Source organism: Grus americana, chromosome 8 (genome assembly GCF_028858705.1).
Source record: "Grus americana isolate bGruAme1 chromosome 8, bGruAme1.mat, whole genome shotgun sequence".
NCBI lineage: Eukaryota > Metazoa > Chordata > Aves > Gruiformes > Gruidae > Grus > Grus americana.
Window position 1 is genome coordinate 35215366 of NC_072859.1, and position 21160 is coordinate 35236525.

Consider the following 21160-nt stretch of genomic DNA (forward strand, 5'->3'; position numbering starts at 1 on the left):
ACACCGAGGTGAAGCTAGAGTTTGAAGAATCTACCACATAGTTGCACTTAACTGACAGTCACATTCAGATTACAGACTGAAATTCAGGAAATGAAATGCCCCAAGTCCAGTTACTCACCAACTTGTTCAAACCACTGCTCTATGGTGACGCCAATTGACCAGAGACGTTTTAATATTTTATGTTTCTAATAATCAATTTCTTAAAGTAAACAACGGCTTGTTCCCCCCCGTATTAGATTACAGAATAGAATTCAGCTCAAAATAAGATAATTCAGCAAAAAAGTTGTCTGTCCTTTCTTTAGAACGTCAATCTTGAGAACTGGATTGTGAACTTTCCAACATGCAAACCAGAAGAAAACTGAAGCCTGAGAGAACAAACGTGCTTAAGACCGATTATGTTATCTCCCTATGAAAAGGAATATGCAATTGCTTACCCCAACTTTGAAAATCCCAGTGAAGCTCTAGATAGAAGTCACCTAGCTGAGATGAAAAGAATATATTAACATGCTTTTTAGTCTAAACGACAACTGTAAAATTTGCTGAAAGATAGGTAGAAGTTGTGTTTTGCTGAACAAAAAACATCATCTCTAATGTTCGTATTTTGAATTTCTACTGAACTTAAACATTTCTGAAGCTTTAACTAGAGTAGAATCAATAATGACAAAATTATGTAACACATATGAACTACCCATTTTTAATGATTTTTTGGAAACAATAATTTACAATCCACAGCTTAATAGCTGTGTAAAAGATTTATTGTAAATGTGTGTTTTAAAAAAAAAAAAATCTATGGAGCACTTTGCTTGCTTTGAATGACCACATCCAATCATATGGAACTATATGTTCTGGCTTAAATTAATGAGCCGGGTTTCAGCTAGCGGTATTCACTCACACTAATTTCAATTTATCTTCTGGAAATATGCTTAAGTACTTATATAAAAATTCCTCTACCTCCATAAACACATGCCAGCCAACTCCTTTAAATCGTATGCAAAGTAAAAGCAAAGTAAAGGGTGACTTGATTAAAATTAGCACGTCGGTAAGACACTGACGTAGCCAAACACCTCCACTCCACGCAGGAAGAAAAATACACAACTCTAAGCCAGGTCTTGCACCAGCAGGAATAAGGAACAGCAGAGTGGTTTGAGTACGGCTGTGTCTGCTCGCACTCACACAAAAATGGAAAGCTTTTCATTCTCCAGACAGCAGGGTTTTCTTGCATCAATGAGAAATGTAGGAACATTGGTAGAGCATATTCATAGAGTGTATCACCAACACAGTTTAGCTCAACTTTTCAGCTCTATGATTTAATTAACGCAAGAGAAATGGCCGGTTTTCTACAAACCCATTCATATTTTACCACGTAAGAGCAGGAGACACTCACCCCACCTAAAGGGAAATAACCACCTGCATTTTATAACCTTGGTTTTAGCACACTAGCAGCAGTTTGAAACTGAGCTTTTCTTCCTGGTTTCCCTAAACTGAGGAACATTTTACTATGCTTAAGAAGAACTGGCTGCTGCATGGAGATGGAGAATTAAACCAAAAATCTCTTTCCTTACTAAGGAAGAAAAGAAAGTGTCATTCATGATTGGTGACTAAACAAAACCAGCAAAATATTCACCAAAACAAAAGACTTAAGAAAGTCTTAAAAATCTAATGAAATAAATACAGATTTAAAATACGTTCTTTAACTCTTAGATTGCAAAGATGACTAGCAGGTCTGTCTTACATAAACCTTTCTATTTGAACTCCTAGAAGCTGAGAAGGAACTATTATCTTAAAAATGCACATAATTCTGTGACCCCTTAAAATGGACACTGTAACCCAAGACTGCTATTAAGAGCAAAAGAAATTTGTGAAAGTAAATAACTTACCTCTTTCAGGGCTTTTAATAATCGAGGTCGCTTTTCTTCAACACTTTCCCTGGACTGCTGTTTAAGCTTCCTTAGGAGTGCTGTAACTAAACAGGAATTAACTATAAAGTACATCTATTCTATTTGTTTGTTAATTACAGGTTAGTGTCATTATTTGAAGCCTTAAAGAAAAAACAATGCAAATGTAACATATCATCAGACTTTGGAGAAATTCACTTCAAGTCATAGTAATTATATGCAGCCTACTCTGATCACAACAGGAAGAAAAGTCTCAGTAATTTTTTATAATACAAAGTATACAGTCACATCAAAAGGTCTTTGACATGCATATTAGTAAACATGTGGGTACACATGTATATTATTGAACATGAGCCTCTAGATTGCGTAACACCTACTCCCGCTGACAAAATGCTTTACTAGCGAGGAGCTGACATGCAGAACGTTGTTAGTATACTACATACTAATGCATTATTATATTATGAACTAGGATGGTGAGCTTTCTGCTGTGGATATGGTAGTACCAAATACTATTAATGTCCACTAGTGAGTAGCAGTAGAATAATTTTCCCTTTACTGCTTCATATCTGAAGCGAATAAGTAATTCACTTCAATCACTATATTCACCTGTTGAGATGCAACACAAAAGCAATATCCCACTGCCAACTGATACATCAAATATACACAGGACCACATGGAGCAGCTCCAATTACATGATCCCATAAAGCTAAAATCCATTCTGACCTTGTAACTCCAATTTTAACTATAAAATGCTAGTTTATAGCTTTTACAGTCACTTTAAGCAAAATCTCAACTCTACTTAGCACTACATATCCTAATGCAATTTCTTTCTTATCAAGGAAGTAGACGTGCGTAGAGTTTGTCATATCATGTTTAGATATAAAAGAGTTCAGCTGATTAAGACAAATTCTTCAGAGAACCAGAGTAGGAGTATTATCAAAAAAAAACCAAACTGGCTTGAAACTCTTTTTTTTTTTCCCAGCTCTGAGGCCTCAATTTCTGATAAATTAGGAAGCAGAGGTTCTTACTCATTTGTCTGTCTCCATAGCTGATGGCTTCTGCAAGAGGGCTCCATCCCTGAGCATTTTTCACCTTTACGGGAGCATTATGGGCTAAAAGCAAGTGGGCACATTCTGTAACATAATAATAATAATAATTATTTACAGTAAACATCAAGGATGAAGCACTATGATTCATAATAGAGGAAACAATAATAAAGCAAAAGTAGTAGGTGTTCAATATAAAGTTTATCAAAATACATATCTGGATTCTGACTCAAACTTTAAACAAAGAAAACCATTTATGTAAGCACTTATAGCACTTCCCTGTTAAACAGCAGCACTAAAAACATAATTGGTGATCAACCACCAATTATCTAACCACTGAAGAAATGTCCCTCCTGCTTCTTATACTTTGCTTTTTATAAAGGTCTAGTTCTGCATGTGCTTATATACACACACACACCACTAACAAATATGTTAAAAACATTACATCAGCGCTCTCTGCTTAATGCACGACACCACGTACCAAGATACACTTCATGGTCTTGCACGCACGGAAGCTGTGCACGGACTTCCCCCTCTCTCTCTCACCCCTTCCCCCAAAGGCAAATGGTGAACTGATTTGTAGAAATGTGCATGAGGAGGGACTTTAGGCAACTCTTGAGAGCATCTCGTGCAGGGGAGGCAGAGCAGGAGCTGGGGCAATAACACGTCCCTGCGTGCTGTAATGTCTTGCGGTAACGCGGCAACTTCAGCGGGCAAACAAGCACACTCCGACCTAGGAAAGCCTCAGAAAATGTGCGTAACCTGCTGTACAACAAGTAACAGGTAGTGTACGACTAACAAGGTGGATATCTGGAGCACTGATAACAGAGCACACAACTCACAGTCCTGTGCTCCATCAGTGGAGAGGTACGCTTGCAACGCGCTACAGTTTTCATCATCACTATCAGTAACATCGTGCGTCAGTGCTCTCCTGAGGCGCAGCATGCACACGCTGTGCCGGTAAAGCAATGTTAACATCTCATCAAAGCCACACAAGTTCCCAGCAGAGTCACAGCTCAGCTGGCATTCCCTTCTCTGTCTACGGGTAAAAGGTGATGGTGGAATGAAGAACAATCCTTAAAATTACGGAGAGAAGAAAGCTTTCAGTGTTTCCATGCTTTGAATAAGCTGTCCTCATTTGAAGTGGTTCTTCAGTTTCCAACTACAGAAAGTTTCCTCACCACATCTCAATAAAATCAACCTGACCCATCTGCAAATGAGAGCAGTACCAAGCTGGAGCTGCAGGCTGAAGAAATGTCTCATTAGAGTAGGACGGGCAGGCATGACGGATAGAGGAACTTCCTGGACTGTTCTCCCACGATAGGTCCTACAGGAAACCGTACTAGTCATTCCAGATGCAACAATCGTGAGTCACTGGCAAGCACGGTGTTTGGAAAGGAAGAGATACTTCACTGGTGAATGTAGTATCTTTTGTGGTAAATAAACAAAAGCCCTGATTACTTTGTCAGCAAACACAGAGAGGTATTTTTATGGCAGCTTAAATATAGCACCTAACACAATAACAACACTGTACAGCGAGCAGGCAAGTAAGCTTGCGTTTACCAGCCAGATTACATTTTCAGTTAAACAAACTGGATGTAAATACACCCTGCTTCAGAAAAGACTGGCTGTAACGCTGCTATATACAGCTGAACGGTCTATGCGCATCACCCCAGAAAGACAGAAACCTGACCTTTGATATCAGTGGGCCAGACTGCCAAGGCAGGAAAGGACCTGGGTGGATCAACGACCACGCAGGATTCAAAGTCAAACAGTAAACCCAGGTATTGCGCTGGATGTCATGCACAAATAGCCCTGCTCCAGGCAAGCTAGACAAAGGCTCACCACAACATCCCAAAGGATTTAAGGCTTTGGGGATGACTGACTGTATGGAAAGAAGCCAAGAGGTGAACTGCAAACTGAAATCTAAAACATGCAGCCAGGGAAAAAAGGAGTAGAGGGAAGAAATGCCTTGTCTTTCCACGCTGTACATGAGGGAAACGTATTCAAGGAATCTGTCAGCACTGAGGAGATTGCTTTTTATACTAGAGCTATTACTTGGTTATTAAAATAACCAAATTTTAAGGAACTTTAAGAGTAAGTATTCCAGTGTACTGAATTAAAGTTGGTAAACTCTTTTCTGTCAGTTTTTTTAGAAGCATCTTTGATCAAAATTGTTTGTATTTATTAACACGGTATGATACTGTTGTAGCTATATGAAAGTGTCCCTTCATGAAAGCTAATCCCCTTTTAACCAAAACCATCAACCCCTTCTACAGTCAACGGTGCAAAACTTGTAAGTATTAACTAATGACTGTGACAAACTAAAGCTTGAAACAAACACTGCCATAAGGCACAACAGAAGTCATATACATAGCTGATCATTGTTGCTAGAAAACACAGAGTAAGTGCCTATCTATAAAGAAAAATGCCTTATTTAAGGCTGAGAAATTAAAGAAAGGCTTCTACCTCTGTTTCCTTCTGTTGTTCCAAGCCTCTAGGCTAGGACCCTCACTGGAAAACAGCAGTTCTGATAAAGCACCATTTTTCACAAGTTGAAAAAACCTTCTATCTGTGACATCTAGCAGGCAGGCACTTGGAAAACATATTTGCCTCACCACTGTCTCAAAAGGTTTTTGTGTATCTTCTTTTTCTTTTCTTCTTTTCTAATTTTATTTAAAAAGTATCAGAGGCCAGACCAATATTGGCCGATTCCAGCAAGCTCTATGGCTGGAATTCTTCTGCATAAGTCACCTTCAAAATGACTTCCCACTCAAACTCTCAATTATCTTGGATCACTTCACAGGTATTACCAAAATGTCCTCAGACAGCTTATTGCACTTCCTGCATTCCCCTCTCCAAATCTGCCACGTGTTTCGGTTAACAACAGCTCTCTCATGGAGCAGGACCACGCAAAGGACTCAAACCAAGCCATTCTTGTTCCAGTACTGAAAAAGAATTTTACTGTCACTGAGACTGAACAATCATACTCCAGGTTTCTTCCCAGTCTTGAAACATGTCTACTTCTATACTTTCTATCTGAAGCAGAAATTTAAATCCTGTGCCTTGAAATTCTGCTGTAAAGAAATCCTCAAAGGGTATCTGGAAAGACAAGAGCCATCCTGAGTGCCGTACCCTGCCCTGTGCCTGCATAGGGCAGCCTTGACACACGAAAAAACAGCTAGACAGTGGGTCAGAAATTCCAATCAAGCGCGTAAAGGAGGATGCATAAAGCAGGTGAGTGATTCCATTTCCACTCGCAGAGTCATTTTATTCCAGAGGATGTTATTCTGGTTCACTTCGCTGGGAAAAAGCTAAACGGGGTTGTTCAACACCTCTAGTGAGCAGATCAGCAACAATCACAGTGACACTAATCACCAGAGACGTGTTGACAAAGGGTATCGTCACACAAACAGAAATTGATAACCCTTCTGTACAATGAATTAATTGCACATTAAAACAGAGATCTGCCTGGATCAAGTCCCCTGCCTACACATACTGAGTATATCCCTCCGCTTTGGCTGCTCGGACACCAACGGGGAAGCAGGCGTGCACACGCTTGCCTCCACTGCTTCGGAGTTGTTTCTCAATCTTCTACAACATTATAAATTTCCCAATTTCCTTTTAGCTCTGCAAAAAGAGAGGAGCTGGGTCCACCCACTGTTCTTGTCCTAGGCTCATAAGGAGTCCAACTGCTACAACTCCTTTCCACCCCACCCCATTCACTACCTAGCTCCTTGGTTTGGGCCTAAAGAACAGCTCTGATTTCTTCTCCAACTTTTTGCTTCTAAATCTGCGTGGCATCTTCTTTTCAGACAACCTCAACTTTGAGCTTGAAACACAAGATTACGTTCAGGAAAACTGAAAAATCTTCTTTTCCTCTTGCCCCTAAGTCTTCAGGATAATTTAAGAGCTAACAAAATTGATATTTTTACTTACCTTTATGTCCCAACATCACAGCAAGATGTAAAGGAGTGTTTCCTAAAACAAATAATAGAAATAAAAATATATTAGATTCAAGGTAACAGAATCCGTTGCAATTCCTTCAGGCATTTGCACATACAACTCAAACGTTACGTGTTAAGAAACTTTGGTTACATGATCTAACCGAGGAACACACTCAAATACACCAGGGCAGTTACATTTTTCTAAGCTAGCATTTGGATTATACTTGTTAAAATAAATATATCCGAAACACACTTCATGGGTCAAGAGAGCTTTTTCTTAATGACATCTTGAAACTTACTCCAGCCAACTTACTTTCCTCAAGAAAGAGATAACCCAAACCTCTATGCTTATCATGGGCTTAAAAGTCTGATAATTTACAAAGAATGACATATCTAGGTTAAAAGCTGCTCAAAGATAGGATACTGATTAAAATTTTAAGAGCTTATTTTATTAATTTTTCAAAGATTTAGTACAAAATTTCTACTAATACAGTATTGGTTAGATTGCAGAGTAACAGTAACTTCACCACAAAGAAGCCTTTTGGTTATTCTAATGCCTTGTTTGCAAAGAAAACTCCTGAGACAGTTAGCAGATATTACAAACACGACCCTATTTTCCTGGCTATGCATACGACGCATTTTGTACTTCTGCTCTTAAATATGCACTCTAAGGTACAGAGAGTTGTTTTTCTGGATTAATGCTGCTACCAGAATTCTGACACATTTTATTTATGTAGCTTAAGGATGCAAACTTCTTCCATTTAACTGTATTACTCTATTTATATTTTTAAACATTTTCTTAGCGGAGTTAACAGAAAAATTGCTGGAAAACAAATTGCTTTTGCAAATATAACAAATGCACTCGATCTTAGGGTTACTTTGCAGTATCCTGTTAGCAATAAGTACTCACAACATGCAAAGGATGATGTACTGTACATCTAAAAGATGCAATCCAAAACACTGAGAGGTTGCTACACAAAGTAGTTGCCAGCATACTACGGTATCAGGAAATCTCTGATCAAGATAGGCAAGCAGTCAAAGGCAGAGTTTCAAAGTGGTTTTGAATAAGCCATTCAAAATGTAGCACAAATTATTCTTGCGGGTCACTAGCAACATCACAGACAGCTACATCCCAGTTCATTATGCACACTCTAAGCTAACCTCAAATTTTCTATTAATAGATTTTGTAACATTTCTGAGCCAAAACATAATTGAGAATTCTGGATGCAGCCACTCTTTGTTAAGTGACTGAAATAACGACATTATTGAGGAACAAACTTGAGAATGAGCCAAACCATGTAGTCAGAAAATTCTAATTACGCAAGCCACTTCCTCACATTACCAAGCACTTCAACAGGATATATATATATATAAAAATAGCTCTACGCTAAGTTTTCTCTTACATTAATAAACCTTAACATTTTAAAAAGAAAACCACCCCACCTTTCAAATGGTGAATAAAACAGCCAGCCAGCTCCAGTAGCTATGACTGCTTGGAATAAGGGCAAGAAACAACAAAACGAAAGCTAACCGGGCCCCCAACAGCTTTCCCAAGAACTGTTGTCGGATTTCATTCAGGTGACAAGCAGAAAGTGCAGTTATGAGATAACACACATAATTTCAAAACTCCTCTGGACAAGGTTCTGAGCAACCTGATGTAACTCCAGTGTTTGCTTTGAGCAGGAGGTTGGATTAGATCACCTCCAGAGAGCTCTTCCAGCACAGATTTTTCTTTGACTCAATGATCATCTTCACACCAGAAAGTATGCAATTCCAAAATCAGACAGGAAACTTGGATACAGCAGACAAGGGAGAAAGGAAGAGGAGCACGCAGAAAAACAGACAATGCAATAACCGATAAAGCACAGAAACTAGAATTTATCCATTCTAGAAGAAAAAAAAAAAAAGCTATTTATGAAGAAGCTGAAAAGAGTTAACATCCTGCTTGCTGGTCTTTAGCCAGTGAGTCCCTGGCAAGGAGTCTCAGGTTTAACAAACATCAGCGAGATAAAATAAGAGGTTAGCTGCTGTATCAAAGGGAGATGAGCCAGACTAACAGGTAAGCACCTTTAGGAAAGGGGTAAGGAGGAGAGGCAAGGCAAACAGAGACAGAGTACCTCCTTGACCTCCTCCCCAAGGGAAAACAGCCTCAGCAAGAGCTACACAACGTTAGCTTTGGCACTTCCAAAAATCAAACCTGGGACAGCATTTTGCACAGTTCCATCACTAATCAGATCTGATAAACCTGGGGAGGTCTTGATGCTCTTTGGGCCAAACAAAATGGGTTTTATCAGTAGCAAGTTTAACTGTGACTTATCAAAATAAGCCATCCAAACTGTGTAAGGTTGTACGTCACAAAATGAAGAAATTACAGTGAGGAATCACTGAGCTCATCGAATGCCTTCGTGCAATCTTCAGGTTCTTCCCCCCCAGCAGAAGAAAGGGAAGAGCTGCTCAAGCAGAAAGACTCCTCTCTTGTCTAATCGTAGCCTTAAGCAGAGGTAAGCTTTCACTCTGCCCAGGAAAACCGAGGGAAGGTAAATGCCTTGGCAAAGATGAGACCAGTGCTGCCACCACCTCCCATCTAGCAACACCTGCCAACCACCAGCCCCGAGTAGCAGTGGCAGTACTCGTCAGGGTCTGCGGCGGGCAGCCGCCAGACTTTCCATACGCTTCATCTCAGAAACCCGGCTGGCGGGCAGGGACGACGGGACAAGTTAGCTTCTGCTCTTTGGGAGAGATGGCGTCTGAAAATGTAAACCCTGCTTCAACGGAGCCACACTGTTATGGTCTTGGTAGAAGTCTGTCCAGGTTTCGGCTGGGATAGAGTCAGTCTTCTTCCTAGCAGCGAGTACAGTGCTGTGTTTTGGATTTGGGATGAGAATACTGCTGATAACACACTGATGTTCTGGTTGTTGCTAGGCAGTGCTTACACCGAGTCAAGGACTTTTCGGCTTCGCCCCCTGCCCCGCCAGCCAGGAGCCCGGGGGTGCACAAGGAGCTGGGAGGGGACACGGCCGGGACACTGACCCCGACTGCCCACAGGGACATTCCATACCATATGGCGTCACGCTCAGCATATACCTTGGGGAAACCGGCTGGGGGATTAGATTGCGGCTCAGGAACCGGTTGGGCATTGGTGGTCTGCGGGGGGTGAGCAACTGTGCTGTGCATCACTTGGTTTGTATATTCCTTTATCATTATTATTATTTTCTCTTCCTTTGCTGTCATATTAACTGCCTTTATCTCAACCCACAAGTTTTACTTTTCTTCCCCCTATTCCCCCCCATCCCACTGGGGGAGGGCAGTGAGCGAACGGTTGTGTGGTTGTTTTAGCTGCCTGCAGGGTTAAACCATGACAAAGTCTCAGACTGATAAATTAATTAGTACCAGGACTCAAAGGGAACCACTCCACTGGAATTCTATTGCACTATCCTAAAATATAAGTCATGTTTAGTTGCTTCACCATGGCAAGAACAGCTGCAGCTCCTCCAGAACGTTTACTATCCAGAGCATATAGAATAATCCTAGGTAAAAGTAGTCTGATGAAAAAAATGGTGAACTTTAATCAATTTTCCTAGCGAGTGCAGAGTGCAACTAAGTGTTTTTGCCAGGATAGGCAGGAGGGTGGGAGAGGACAGTTTCACTTCTTTCAGCAGACGGTTGTAACAGCTTGAAGTTTTCAGTGAACCACAGCACAAGCCACAACAGCATGCCTTGGATTCCAGGAAAAGAAGTAGCTTTACACGAGACAGCTGCTGGAGAGAGAGAGAAGGGTGCAAGTATACAACTATGGCATTTACCTATACGAGAGCACTGCAATAAAGAGGGCACTGTCAATAATTACGTGGCTGACGTGTAGTTTTGATGACTTCCATGCAATTTAACCAAATGATAACATTTGAGATGATCATTTCTAGACACTGACTAGAACATGAACGGGCACATACTTGAACAGTTGCGATCAAATTAATTCTCTTTTGGCAACAGCTTGATTCACCATACAAACAAACCTCACCACTTCCCTTCCACTGAAAGACAAATTCATCATCATCCATAGCTTTGGGAAATCAGCATATATATACTTCCCTCCTCAAATTATATAGCCTACAGGGCCTTCCTCCATGAAAGCAGTGATACTACAGTGCCTGAAACCCTGCACGTGCACATCCAGGGCACGCAAACAAAAATTGTTTGTACAAAAACGCACATGAAATACAGTACTTGTCCACACATGTGTGCATGTGTAACTCTTAACCTTCCATTAGGTATCTGACACACCTACAAGGAAGCTGTGTCTGTTTTCCAAGAGTAATTCAGCACGATTTGTCTATTCCAGAATATAACATGGTTTTATTCTGAATATATGCTTAAGGTCTTAAACGTATATCACAGTAAAAATAAAAATAATCTAATAGGTATATATACAAACTTCTCCCAAAAAACTCATCCCTTTTGGAATAATGACACTGGCCTGATGATGGGTAATGGTTTTTGAGGTTAATTTAGAGAGTGAGGCAGGCTGCACTCAATTTACAGACACAGCCAGCGCTTGTTTTATCAGAACACCGTTAAGTTTAACATTCTACAGGACTTGACTTTTCTGCACTTAACCGCACACTAAAAATGGGACTGAACTGTAAATGGTAACTGTTACTAGAAGTTCTTTCTCCCCTCTGTCACTTCCTTATCAGGTACCAGGATTCTTTTGGCTTAATTCTGAGCCTAACTGTAAGCTGAAGCTCTGGCTGCAGGGAGTGCCTGAGCTTGTCACTCGGACCAGAGGGCAGCGGAGATAACAGCTGTCTTCGGTGTGACCAGGTCGGTGATCTGCTCAGCCTGGTGGCAGAGCTGAAAGAGGAAGTGGAAAGGTTAAGGAGTATCAGGGAGTGCAAGAGGGAGATAGACTGGTGGAGCTGCACCGTGCCATCCCTGAGGCCAAGGCAGCCGACGGAGGCTCCACAAGAAGCAGAGGATCCCCTGCCCTCTTGCCACCAAGCAGAAAGAGAGGACCTAAGAGACGGGGGCGGAAAGGGGTCCCTGCTCCGGGCGGCAGGTGAATCCCCTCCCAGCCTCCCTCACCCTCCCTGACACAACAGATACGGGGCTCTGGAACTGGATGGCCAGGCAAATGAGGATGCAGGTGAAGGCCCATCCAAAGGGTTGCCTAGGGTGAGTCAGTCAGCCCCATGCATCATGGCTGCCTCTGTTAAGAAAAGGAGGGTAATTGTCATAGGCAACTCCTGAGCGGAACAGAGGGCCAAATGCCAACCAGACCCATCCCACAGGGAAGTCTGCTGCCTCCTTGGGGCCCGGGTTAGAGGTGTTACCAGGAAACTCCCCGGTCTGGTGCAGCCCTCTGATTATTGCCCGTTGTTGGTTATGCAGGTTGGCAGTGATGAGGTTGCAGAGAGAAGTCCAAAAGCGATCAAAAGGGACTTCAGGGCACCGGGGTGATCGGTTGAAGGATCACGAGCACAGGCAGTGTTTTCCTCAATCCCGTCAGTGGCAGGGAAGAATACTGAAGGGAACAGGAAAACTCACTTGATTAACATGTGGCTCAGAGGCTGGTGCCATCAGCGGAATTTCAGCTCTTTTGATCATGGGGAGGTTTACATGGCACCGGGCCTGCTGGCAACTGATGGAGTTCAGCTGTCTCTAAGGGGGAAGGGGATTCTCACTCATGAGTTGGCGGGGCTCATTGAGAGGGCTTTAAACTAGGATCAAAGGGGGAAGAGGACACAACCAGGCTCACCAGAGAGGAGCCTAGGGGTGGCAGGCCAGTGTTTGGGGTGAAATCGATAGCCCAGCTCAAGTGCATCTACACCAATGCACACAGCATAGGCAACAAAACAGGAGGAGCTGGAAGCCATTGTGCAGCAGGTTAACTATGACTTAGTCGCCACCACAGAAACGTGATGGGATGACTCTCGTGACTGGAGTGCTGCAATGGATGGCTGTAAGCTCTTCAGAAGGGATAGGCAAGGAAGGAGAGGCAGTGGGGTAGCTCTGCATGTTAGGGAGTGTTTCAATTGTATAGAGCTCAACGATTGTGATAAGGTCAAGTGCTTATGGGTAAGGATGAGGGGGAAGGCCAAGAAGGCAGATATCCTGCTGGGAGTCTGTTACAGACCACCCAACCAGGAGGATGAGGTGGGTGAAGCATTCTACAAGCGGCTAGCAGAAGTCTCACAACCGCTAGCCCTTGTTCTCGTGCGGGACTTCAACTTACTGGACGTCTGCTGGAAATACAACACAGCAGAGAAGAAACAGTCTAGGAGGTTCCTGGAGCATGTGGAAGATAACTTCCTGACACAGCTGGTACGTGAGCCTACCAGGGGAGGTGCCTCACTTGACCTGCCGTTTACAAACGGAGAAGGACTGGTGGGAGATGTGGTGGTCGGAGGCCACCTTGGGCTTAGTGACCATGAAATGATGGAGTTCTCGATCCATGGCAAAGTAAGGAGGGGGGTCAGCAAAACCGCTACCACGGACTTCCAGAGGGCAGATTTTGCCCTGCTCAGGACACTGGTTGAGAGCCCCTTGGGAGACAGTCGTGAAGGGCAAAGGGGTCTAGGAAGGCTGGGCATTCTTCAAGAAAGAAGTCTTAAAAGCACAGGGGCAGGCTGTCCCCATGTGCCATAAGACGAATTGGCGGGGAAGACAACTGGCCTGGCTGAACAGGGAGCTTTTGCTGGGACTCAGGAAAAAGAGGAGAGTCTACCACTTTTGGAAGAAGGGGCAGGCGACTCAAGAAGAGTACAGGGATCTCGTTAGGTCATGCAGAGAGAAAATTAGAAAGGCAAAAGCCCAGCTAGAACTCCCAATGGCCACTGTTGTAAGGGATAACAAAAAAATGTTTTTACAAATACATTAACAACAAAAAGAGACCTAAGGAGAATCTCCATCCTTTATTGGATGCGGAGGGGAACATTGCCACCAAGGATGAGGAAAAGGCTGAGGTACTTAATGCCTTCTTTGCTTCAGTCTTTAATAGTCAGACCAGTTCTCCCCAGGGCATTCAGCCTCCCTGAGCTGGAAGACAGGGATGGAGAGCAGAATAAACCCCCGTGATCCAGGAGGGAGCAGTTAACAACCTGCTACACCACCTGGACGCTCACAAGTCTATGGGGCTGGATGGGATCCACCCGAGAGTGCTGAGGGAGCTGGCGGAGGAGCTTGCCAAGCCACTCTTTCATTTATCAGCACTCCTGGTTAACAGAGAAGGTCCCAGACGACTGGAGGCTTGCCAATGTGATGCCCATCTACAAGAAGGGCCGGAAGGAGGATCCAGGGAACTACAGGCCTGTCAGCCTGACCTTAGTACCAGGGAAGATTATGGAGCGGTTCATCTTGAGTGCACTCACCAGGCAGGTGCAGGACAACCAGGGGATCAGGCCCAGCCAGCATGGGTTCATGAAAGGCAGGTCCTGCTTGACCAACCTGATCTCCTTCTGTAACCAGGTGACCTGCCTAGTGGATGAGGGAAAGGCTGTGAATGTTATCTACCTGGACTTCAGTAAAGCCTTTGATACTGTATCCCACAGCATTCTCCTGGAGAAACTGGTGGCTCACGGCTTAGACAGGTGCACTCTTCGCTGGGTGAAAAACTGGCTGGAAGGCCGAGCCCAGAGAGTTGTGGTGAACGAAATTAAATCCAGTGGGCAGCCAGTCACAAGCGGTGTTCTCCAGGGCTCCGTCTTGGGACTGGTCTTGTTTAATATCTTCATCAATGATCTGGATGAGGGGATTGAGCGTGCCCTCAGTAAGCTTGCAGATGACACCAAATTGGGCGGGAGCGTTGATCTGCTGGAGGGTAGGAAGGCTCTGCAGAGGGATCTGGACAGGCTGGATCCATGGGCCGAGGTTTAACAAAGCCAGGTGCTGGGTCCTGCACTTCAGTCACAACCACCTCCATGCAACGCTACAGACTTGGGGAAGAGTGGCTGGAAAGCTGCCTGGAGGAAAAGGACCTGGGGGTGCTGGTCAACAGCTGGTGAACATGAGCCAGCAGTGTGCCCAGGTGGCCAAGAAGGACAACAGCATCCTGGCTTGCATAAGGAATAGTGTGGCCAGCAGGAGTAGGGCAGTGATCGTCCCCCTGTACTTGGCACTGGTGAGGCCGCACCTCGAGTGCTGGGTTCAGTTTTGGGCCCCTCACTACAAGAAAGACATTGAGGTACTGGAGCGTGTCCAGAGAAGGGCAACAGAGTGGTGAAGGGTAACAGAGTGGTGAAGGATCTGGAGCACAAGTCTGATAAGGAGCAGCTGAGGGAACTGGGGTGTTTAGCCTGGAGAAGAGGAGGCTGAGGGGAGACCTGATCACTCCCTACAACTACCTGAAAGGAGGCTGCAGCCAGGTGGGGGTCGGTCTCTTCTCCCAAGTAACTAGCGATAGGACAAGACGAAATGGCCTCAAGTTGCATTAGGAGAGGTTTAGCTTGGATATTAGGAACAATTTCTTCACTGAAAGAGTGGTGAAGCACTGGAACAGACTGCCCAGAGAAGTGGTGGAGTCACCATCCCTGGAGGTGTTCAAAAACCGTGTAAACGTGGCACTTTGGGACATGGTTTAGTAGGCATGGTGATGTTGGTTTGACAGTTGGACTTGATGATCTTAGAGGTCTTTTCCAACCTTAATGATTCTATAATTCCTTCTACCCCAAATAACTCACAGTTCAAATATGTAAACAAGTGACAGATGGATTCAGGCAGAAAGAAAACAGAAACAAGGAAATGCTAGTCAGGCCTTTGGTATGCCAAGGGTTTTGTTGTTGGGGTTTTTTTGAAAACTTAAGAGCAAAGGAACACTTCAAGTAAAAATTTGGAGGAAGATAATGAGACAGAAATCCCCAAAGCGTTCTGTAAACAGCACTGAGTAAGCAGAAGATGTTGATTTGAATTTTTTTTTTATGTATGTGCATACAGACATATTAAAAAAAGGATGGTGTCAATGTTTGTGATGCACATCAAAGATGACAGTGCAGCAAAGATGGGTCAGGAAGTGCCCTTAAAGTAAAGATACTAAGCTTATGATGGCGAGTTATTTGATGAGGAATTGGAAGTAGCATAGGGGAGAAGTCAGCAGAAGGAATACAGTGAGTGAGACAATTTCTTCCTGAGTCTGTTCCTTTCATTCTACCAGTCTCTGCTGCAATGTTTGGAATGAAAATGACAGGATAAATATATCTGTGGCTATATTTATAACAACGTACTTAGAAAAATGTTATGACAGTTGTAAGAAATACCCCTCCCTGTCTTGACTGAGAAAACTGAGCTGTGTATTACTCCACATACGCTAGCCTGTGTCTCAGAGTGCCTAATGTTATCATGGACATGGCTTTGAAATTCCAATTACATTATTCTTCCCACTGTAGCAATCCTAAAGATTGCTCTACCTTAATTTCCTTTTTATTTTACACAACACAATTAAGTAAAACAAAGGGAACATTTATCTCTTAATCAGAAAAAGAACGTAACCGTACCCTTTAATCACAACTTCTCCAGGTACCACATACGGTGTAACTTAGCATTCCCCAGCAGAAACATACCATGTTACTCTTGAAATAGGTAGGAAACGTAGAGATGAAAACTAACCATGAAACTTAAGCTAACTTGACCGGCTGATTATTTCTGAACAACGTTTAAGTATTCCCCAAATTAAACATTCTAAAATGCGCTAGCAAGCTTTTAAGTATTTATGCACTACAGAGTAACACAAGGATCATATTTCTACCTCCGCTACTGCTACTTCTATGTCCAAAGCAAGCCTTGCAGAGGAGCAGAGAACAAGATTTTGGCTTTTTCAAATCCTAGAACTAAAGCATTTAAAAAAATAGAAAAAAGTTTTGGTTTGTGTTTTTTTAGCTTAGGGAAAAACTAAAGACAGCTCCCCCCCAGGCAAAGAAACCACTCCTGAGTGCGCCCACCCCCTCCAAAAGCAAACAGGTGACAGTTCAAACACTGTTTTGTTTTTTCACTGAAGTAAGTTTTTGGACATGAAGCAACACCCGGTAAGAGGAAGCTCCCTCAGCATGAGGCCGTTACAAAAGCCGGTACCGGACTCACCGGTATTACGAAAACCCCAAGACTTTTCCAAGCGTGCGGCCGCACTGCTCCGCGGAGCCCAGGCCCGCTTCCCCCGGGAGAAGCACCGGCGGCAGCTCGGCAAAGGGAGCCGAGCCCTGCGCCGAACAGGGGGGAGAGACAGAGACAGAGGGGGGAGGCGGCGGCTCCCGCGGAGCTCCCACACCTCCCGCACGGCGGGCACCGGGCCCGCTCCCCCCCGCCGCCCCGGCCGCTCACCGTGGCTGTCCTTCTGGCCGATGCCCTGGGTGCGGATGAGGGCCGAGAGCCGCCTCACGTCCCCCTTGAAGACGCACTCGTGCACGGGGAAGTGCGCCGGGCACTTGTCGGGCTCGGCGGGGGGGCCCGTCCCGCCGGCCGCCGGCCCTCCCTTCAGCGGCAGCCGGTGGTGGTGGTTGCTGAAGATGCGGTGGCCCCCGGCCCGGCCGCCCTTGCCGCTGCTCCCGCGTCCCCCGGTGAAGATGCCTCCGGGCGCGGCGGCCGCCTCCTCCTCGCCGGGCGCCAGCAGGTCCCCGTCCTCCTTGCTGGGCTTGTGGTCCCTGCGCAGCGAGCGCAGCTTCTCTCCGGTCATCGCCAGCGGCGGCCCCGCGGGTGGCGGGGCCCCGCCGGGAAGGCTCGCCGCAGCCGGAGGGTCGATGCGCTCAGAGCCGCGGCGGCGAGTCCCGTCCCGTCGGCATCCCCCGCCAGAAGCACCCGGAGCCCGCCGCGCCGAGGAGCCGCCTGCCCGCCCGCGGGGCCCCGCTCAACGACCCGGCGCCGCCGCCATCTTGGCCGGCTGCTCCCGCGAGAGGCGCGGCGCGAGGCGAGACTTCCCCGGACACCGCGAGACTGCGCGGAGGGCGGGAGGCGGCGGCGGGGCGGGGCGGGGGCGGTGCCCACGGCTGAGGCGGCGTGGGCCGGTGCCGCGGCTCGGCTCGGCTCGGCGGGCCCTCGGCCGGGGCAGCAGCCCGCGGGCAGCCTCTGGCGGCCGCTGCCGAGGCGAAGGCCGGAGCAGCGCTCGGAGCACCGCGGGCAGCCCCCGCCGGACGGCTGCGCGGGTAGGGCCCGGGGTACCCCTCACAGGGATTTATGCACACGCTGGTGTACGTATCTGGCACTTCTAGGGAAACAGCTGCTTCTTTGCCTGGCAGTACGGGCCTGCCGTTGTCTCACGGGTACGCGGGGAGGGAATAGCTCGTGCGCCAGGCAGCTCGTCGTTCTTCCCCTGAGGCGACTGTTTCACAAGGGCCGTGCCTTCCCACAGACCTCGCACCCCACGGCCTGGGCCCATCACTGGGGCTACCACACAGGCTGTGCCTGCTGGGGAGCGCTGCTGCCTGCCCGGGCTCCCTCAGCCTCTGACCCCTGACCCAGGGTCTCGGTCCGCTGCAAAAATCTGCTCTGACGGCTCCTACGGATGCCTCTCGGATTCGTTTGTGAAGTGGGGAGGTGGATCCGGGAGTGCCTTGGTTTGAGGTTTACTTACGCAACTGTATAGATGGCAGCGTACATTCTGTACGTTGCTGCGTGCCAGAGGTGTAAACAACCCCCACAATGAAATAAAGGCAATGAGCCAATTCCCCTGGTTTGCTCAGAGAGCAGCAGCACTGGGATACTTCCCGGGTCACGAAAAGTCAAGGGATCTCCCCACACCATCTCTACTCAGCACTCCTGTGTCCACCAGCGCTCCTCCCGTGAATCCCCTTGTGAGCAAGGAAAAGAACTGGGCTGCCAACGCTGTTTTCTGAACAAAACGTCACCCAGCCCCTTGCGTGGCTATTTCATTCACCCAGGGAAAGGGACAGAGAAGGAAAAGACCTGGCGTGGTACATGACTGTGAAACACAAAGTTACCTGGAGATGACGGGACCGGTACAGGTTGTCTTCCTCAAAAGCACGTGCGGGACAAGGGAAAGATGAGACCATCATCCAGGCCTTAGGTCAGTCCCTGTAGATGCATTATCATCTCACCAAGTAACGGCGTTAGGTTCAGAGCTTCCGGATTTCCCTGCAGGAGCTCCTTCTTTAGGGCTAGTTCTGCACACATCTACTTACAATAGTGGAATGAATTATTTAAAAAATAATGATGTATCAAATTCCAGGTAAATGGATTTTTTATTAATGCTTCCAGGGGAAACAACCTACAAGTTGTCAGGAAGGTTGGATCTGCTGTGATAAAAAAACTACCTGTGTGGGTGACCTTGGTCTTTACCCAATTTGCATCATCTCCTCTCATACTAAGTGGCTAAGAAGAATTCTAGGCAGAGATGGGAACTATGAAATGCAATTTCTGTGCCTGCTGTCTTCAGAGTGACAGCACCGCTGCTTCCCGCACAGGTATTTACAATTCTAGTACGGAATTTTAAATAATTCTAGGGAAAAATAGAAGTCACCTTTGCTCTATAATCCATTGGTTTTTCCAATAAGATTTTTTTGGCTCCTCTTGTTTTTAGAGAAAATTAAAACCCATTTACAAACAGAATTTGAGAGGCTGACACTGTTAGCAATTCTGATGTCTCTTGTCTGCTCTCCAGTGCTGGCGCAAGAGGCCGTTTACCCCGGTGCCGTGCTGGAAACACGTACGGAGCACAGCTGGTCTTGTGGAGGAGATGACCTAACTCAGGTTTTAGCTGATGTTGAAAGCTTCGTGTTGCAGTTTTAATTACTGGAGGCCAGCTAAGAGGAGAGAGAGGCATGAAGTCACTGTTTACCAGCTTATTATGGAGTCCCTTATTCAATCCAGAAATACAATGAACACATTACTAATAGGACCTGCTCTGCGAAAACTGGCGTTTGTAGTGAATCCAATGTCCTCCCGTGCTAGGATTGCACTGTGTAATTATTATACACCTACCAACTCTGGAGAATGTTTGGGGGGTTTTACCATCTATCAACAGAGCTCTGTCTTGTTTATATTCGTCATCTTCTTAAATCACTTAAACTGCTCTCTTCCAAGCACTAGGCAATTTAGATAAAAGTGGCAGGATCAGATATTGTGGCAATGTGGATCTGCATTTGCTACAGTTTCTGGGCTGTGAGTCTACGGAAGCTTCACTTACGGAATTCCTCAAGTAGGAAATAAAGAATGGAGGAGTAATTTCTCATGAGTGTATTCCTCCAGGAAGGATGCCAATTTTTTTTAGTATATAAATGAATAGGTCAAAAAGTAGAGAGGAATAAAAGACTAAATTTGTACAAAACCCAAAGGTAGGCAGTAAATGAAAATGATATACTGTAAGTGTGCATCTGCATTTATTCCAGCTGTAAGTCTAACAGTAACATTTAAACTGGGGAAGAGTACCTAACAGAATATTGAAAACGCCCAAGTACAGAGAAATGCTCTCCAGTTGCCTTTTTCCTTACTTCCACAAGGCAAAACAGAAATAAATGAGGTCCTGGAGGACACTGAGTGGAATTTGCCAGCTCTGGAGAAATTAACTTCTGCTTCTCCCGGGCATTCAGAATGACTGGCTTGAGAGGTGCTGGAGAGCAAAACATTTTTCAAAGCGACAAAGAACATTTAAGGAAATTAAACTTAACAGGAAAAAGAAGAAATTTTAAGACCTCGTAGCCTCAATGGCTTCTGTTCAAGTGGAAGTATTAATTTTCTTTTCGGCTGGTGCTGTCCCAAAGCACTTCAGAAACATTTATATCTCCTTACTAAAAAGAAAAAAAACACAAGCTATTTACTCAGGTTTCCTCAGAGTAATCCACGGGACTAGCATCTGCAGAGCTCTTTTTTTGTACTCGGTGAAGTGCTTCGGCGGCCGGTTGTGGGGATATCAGGGTGAGGGTCTGTGTCCGTGGTAGGAGCAGTAGCACCAAAGTACTTACGGACAGGACAAGCTCCTCCAGAAATAGCCACGAAAGACTACTGTGGGCTGCACAGAGAGCCACAACATGAAACTGGAGGTGAAGGGAGGAATTTTGTCTGACAAGGAAATAATGCCATTTTCCCCTTTGTCTCAGCTTGACTACCCTGAAGTTCATAACAGAAATGATTATAAAAAAACCCGGACGCTGTACGACACTGCCCGAGATTCGCTGGGCACCTGAAACTTTGCGACTTGGTGCCCTGCGGTGTGGCGGGTTCCCAGCAAAGCTCTGCCCGCGGGATTTCTGCCGACAATTCCCACGGCCCTACGGGGAACAGCTTTGGCACCAGAGGATTAAATTCCTCCCTCCTGAACTTCAGGTTTCTACTATGT

The 21160-nt window shown here is 45.5% G+C and overlaps 1 protein-coding gene across 3 annotated transcripts in view; it reads right to left on the minus strand.

Annotated features, from left to right (window-relative positions):
• Nucleotides 1-18373, minus strand: part of ANKRD13C (ankyrin repeat domain 13C) — a 32511-nt gene extending 14138 nt beyond the window's left edge. For all 3 annotated transcript variants that reach the window (XR_008578001.1, XR_008578000.1, XM_054833105.1), the window contains exons 1-5: nt 17194-18373; nt 6881-6922; nt 2924-3028; nt 1878-1963; nt 435-480 (exon numbers count right to left, since the gene is read on the minus strand). Coding sequence is in view for 1 of the 3 variants with exons in the window: in XM_054833105.1 (XP_054689080.1) it covers nt 435-480; nt 1878-1963; nt 2924-3028; nt 6881-6922; nt 17194-17545 (631 nt within the window). In the remaining 2 variants the exon portion in view is untranslated. The remainder of the gene's footprint in view (nt 1-434; nt 481-1877; nt 1964-2923; nt 3029-6880; nt 6923-17193) is intronic.
• Between the last annotated feature and the right edge of the window lie 2787 nt (nt 18374-21160).